This window comes from Mustela nigripes, chromosome 14 (genome assembly GCF_022355385.1).
Source record: "Mustela nigripes isolate SB6536 chromosome 14, MUSNIG.SB6536, whole genome shotgun sequence".
Taxonomy (NCBI): Eukaryota; Metazoa; Chordata; class Mammalia; order Carnivora; family Mustelidae; genus Mustela; species Mustela nigripes.
The window spans coordinates 35,491,216-35,495,689 of record NC_081570.1 but is presented as its reverse complement, the minus strand read 5'-3'; the positions used below and the strand labels follow the sequence as shown (position 1 = coordinate 35,495,689).

Sequence of the window (4,474 nt, the reverse complement as noted above, 5' to 3'; positions counted from 1 at the left end):
AAAAAAAAAAAAAAATCTTTAAGAGTACAAGGTCAGGAGTGCCTGGGTGGCTCAGTTAATTATCTGACTTCAGCTCAGGTCCTGATATCCATGTTCATGGATAGAGCCCCTTGTGGGGGTCCACTCAGCAGAGTCTGCTTCTCCCACTCCTTCTCCCTCTACCCCTCCTCCCCACTCGTGGGTGCACTCTCTCTCAAATAAATAAAAAAGTACAAGGTCATACTCCTCTTATTGAGAAATAATTAACATTTAGTCCATTTGTTTTTCATTCTGACCTCAAAAAAGCACCCTGACATTACCAAATAAAAAATCAACTAAAACAATCTAATAGGTTTTTTTATTGCTTTCCCCCCGAGATCCACCAGAGGGACTCTTCTCCCACTTACACATCTGAGCTGGAATACCTATTTTTATTCCTCCACCCCACTGAAAAATAGGTACTCAGGTATTCTAGCTAAATCTTTCAAACAAATAATTACAACATTAATTCATCATAAATCCATGGAGCAGGGGCGCCTGGGTGGCTCAGTGGGTTAAGCCTCTGTTGGCTCAGGTCATGATCTCAGGGTCCTAGGATCAAGACCTGCATCAGGCTCTCTGCTAAGCAGGGGGCCTGCTTCCTCCTCTCTCTCTGCCTGCCTCTCTGCCTGCTTGTGATCTCTGTCAAATAAATAAATAAAATCTTAAAAAAAAAAAAAATCCATGGAGCTAACTCACAAGACGTTCTCTAATCTTATTTTAAACACCAAAATACTAAGCACTAAAATAACCCCTTACACACCAACACAGAGGAAACAAACCACTTGTGGAAATAGAAATGACAAACCCAGAACTTAAAGATTACTGAGCTAGGGGCATCTGGAGGAAACAAACCACTTGTGGAAATAGAAATGACAAACCCAGAACTTAAAGATTACTGAGCTAGGGGCGTCTGGGTGGCTCAGTGGGTTAAAGCCTCTGCCCTCGGCTCAGGTCATGATCCCAGGGATCCTGGGGTTGAGCCCCGAATACGGCTCCCTACTCAGTGGGAAGCCTACTTCTTCCTCTACCACTCGCCCTGCTTGTGTTCCCTCTCTCGCTGTCTGTCAAATAAAATCTTTTAAAAAAAGATGTCTTGGGGCGCCTGGGTGGCTCAGTGGGTTAAAGCCTCTGCCTTCGGCTCAGGTCATGATCTCAGGGTCCTGGGATCAAGCCCCACATTGGGCTCTCTGCTCAGCGGGGAGCCTGCTTCCCCCTCTCTCTCTCTGCCGGCCTCTCTGCCTGCTTGTGATCTCTGTCTGAGAAATAAATAAATAAAATAAAATCTTTTTAAAAAATAAATAAATATATATATATTTAAAAAGATGTCTTTTAAGAAAACTGTAAAAGAAAATACTAATAGTAAGATTTTATTTGAGAGACCGTGCACACATAAGCAGTGGGAGAGGGGCAGCCAGAGAGGGAGAGGCAGATTCCCCATTGAGCAGGGAGCTGGATGCTGGACCTGACCCCAAGAATCTGGGATCATCAAGTGTGCTCAAGGCAGATACTTAACTGACTGAGCCACCCAGGTGCCCTAAACAAGCCATTTATTTTCTCTTTTAAGATTTTACTTATTTGAGAGAGCACGCGAGCAAGTGAGCACAGGCAGAGGGAAAGTGAGAAACAGGCTCTCCACAGAAAGGGCAGCCTTATGAGTGACTCAATCCCAGGACACCAGGACCATGGCCTGAGCCGAAGGCAGCCGCCTAATTAACTGACTGAGCCACCCAGATGCCCCTAAAAAAGTCTTCTCCTTCCCCAATTTTATTTATTTGTCTATTTATTTATTTGACAGAGAGACAGCAAAAGAGGGAATACAAGCAGAGAGAGTGGGAGAGGGAGAAGCAGGCCTCCCGCTGATCAGGGAGCCCCATGCGGGGCTCAATCCCAGGACCCTGGGATCATGACCTGAGCCAAGGCAGACGCTTGAGAACTGAGCCACCCGGACGCCCCAAGAAGTCATTTTAGACACTTTACCTCTGAATACCCCCATTAACTTACTTAACTGAGAAATGCCATCTTTACCGTTCCCTCAGACTAGCTAATTAGGTTTTCATGTAATTTACTCTCAAAGTAAGCTTTTTCATGGGTAATGAAATTATAAAAATTAAATACTGGGGTTTAACCCAGACTGTGCCACTTATGAACTGGGAAATTATTTCACCACTCTAATCTTGATTCTTCTTACCTATAAAAGGAAGTTAACTACTTCACAGCAAACTCATGTGGATCAAGTAAAAATATTCAAAAAAAGCACTTAATACATACAATTGGTAGATTTTAGTTTGCAACTCATGGCTGGAACTTAATAGTTTATTTTCCTTTCTGGAGGCACATGAGTACTTTCCCAGTGTATGACCTGCCAGGAAGCTGGAGACTAGCTCACCACTACCTTAACTTTAGCTATACACAGGTAACATCTGAATATCTGCAATTCATACTGGCTGCATAATTTTATCTCAAAACCAAACCCTCAATACTCTTAAGGGCTGAGAGGGCAAGGATCTCTAAATGGAACGACTGCTAGAGTTGTCCAGCACACCATAAAATGGTCTCCTGAGCATCAGTCTCAAGGAGTTCCTTATTTTAAAAGGGGGGGGGGATGGGGCGCCCGGGTGGCTCAGTGGGTTAAGCCGCTGCCTTCGGCTCAGGTCATGATCTCAGGGTCCTGGGATCGAGTCCCGCATCGGGCTCTCTGCTCGGCAGGGAGCCTGCTTCCCTCTCTTTCTCTCTCTCCTGCCAATCCATCTACTTGTGATTTCTCTCTATCAAAATAAATAAAATCTTTAAAAAAAAAATAAATAAATAAAAATAAAAATAAAAAGGGGGGGGGGGAACCACATGACTCACAAAGCACAAGCTACTCCTGTCCTATCAAATCAATGAATGAGGAAGCCAAAAACGGAGCTTGAAACTAAAATTGTATTTTCTCTAAGTTCCCACGTGATCCTGAGGGTAGTTTGACCACTGCTAAACGTGAAGGAAAACGAACCAAGTGGTAGGCAGCGTAGGTAGAGATAAATAAATCTCTAGTAACTTGGAATATACCAACACCATCAGAGTGTTAAGTCTATAAACTAATCATAAAACCTCACAGCAACCTCTCTATAGTGGAAGAAGCGAACTTCTAAGGTGTATAAGGGAAAAAATAAAACCAGGCTCTTAAAATCAAGGGATGATTGGGAATTTAGACCCACCAGATGGAAACGGCACTTGCTTCCTCTAATTAACGGAGTGTCCCCTTTCACTGTTCAAGAAATACCTTGTCTGACAAGCACTGTAACGCTTTCAAAGCAATCGTTTCTACCCAGTCCACCTAATACATTTCGGGCATACAACCGCCCATTCACCTAGCAACCAAACACTGACTGAAGTAAGGAGTTCCACGCAGCGCTAGGTGAAGAAGCTTTGCCTCCCACCTACATGGTAGGTGGCATCCCACCGAAGCAGCCAAGTTTCTCGCCAGCACTCCCTAGGCCTAAAGAGTCACTATGCTCTCCACCAGAGGCCGAAGAACGAAGATAGCTGAGAGGAGGAGGGCAGGAGATGGGCGAGGAGACAGTAGCAAACAAGCTTCACCACGCCACACCGCGGAAGTTGGATAATCTGGGCGAACCGCACAGCCCCAAACAATGGAGTTTTCCCGCCTCCTCAGGACCCCGCCCCCTGCTCCCCAGCCCGCGGAGGAAAGCTAACCCTAGCGCGCGTGGCCACGCCCCCTGAAGGCCCCGCCCCCTCCCGAGCCCACCAGGCCAGCCTTCCTCCTCGTGCAAGGGTGGTTTTTTTTTCCCCGTGGGGTGGTTTTTTTGGTGGTTTTTTTTTTTTTTTTTTGGCGCCAAATCTGTTAGTTATTTTCCCGGGTTGTTTAGGGACACTACTGGATGCGCGAGCCAGGAGTGCGGGGACAGCACGGACATAAAGACAGACAGGAGCCCTGTGGCCCCGCCTCCTCCACGATAGCCCCGGGCCGGGGGAGGAAGGAGAGGGGCAGACGATGGAGCAGCCGCCGCTGCCCCCGGCAAGATGGCGGCCGCGAAAAGCGGGGCAGGGGGCGCCAGCCAACTAATGTTACTGCTAATGCGCGAGATTCTCTGCAAAGGGTGGGTTTCTACAGTCCGGGTCTCCCCGAACTGCGACGGCTGCTCGGTGGGAAGCAAGTCCTTCCTCTCACGGGCCTGTCCCTCCCGGGGAGCCCCAGTCCACCACCCCCTCCCCGTGGACTGGCCAGTGCCTCAAGCTCTCCACGGTCCCGCTTACTTGTCGGCGGAAACCAGCTCCGCAGCGATGGCGGCAGTGGCTGTGGACTCTGCGGCCATCGTTCCCCTGAGGTGGTGGACCAACGGGCGGAATAGAGTCTGTGAGGAAAACAGGGAATTGGGGACGCCAGAGACCTATTCAGGGACAGAAAATGGCAGATTGGAGACCCCGCGCGGCTGGGCCCCTTTATAAACCA

At 47.9% G+C, this 4,474-nt stretch overlaps 1 protein-coding gene across 2 annotated transcripts in view; it reads right to left on the bottom strand.

Moving 5' to 3' along the window:
- The window catches only part of NASP (nuclear autoantigenic sperm protein), a 43,509-nt gene extending 39,035 nt beyond the window's left edge, over nt 1–4,474 (bottom strand). The window contains exon 1 of one of the 2 annotated variants that reach the window (XM_059374582.1): nt 4,279–4,474. In XM_059374582.1, the coding sequence (XP_059230565.1) occupies nt 4,279–4,337 (59 nt within the window). In that variant the 5' untranslated portion in view covers nt 4,338–4,474. The remainder of the gene's footprint in view (nt 1–4,278) is intronic. The other variant, XM_059374583.1, reaches the window with a different exon arrangement.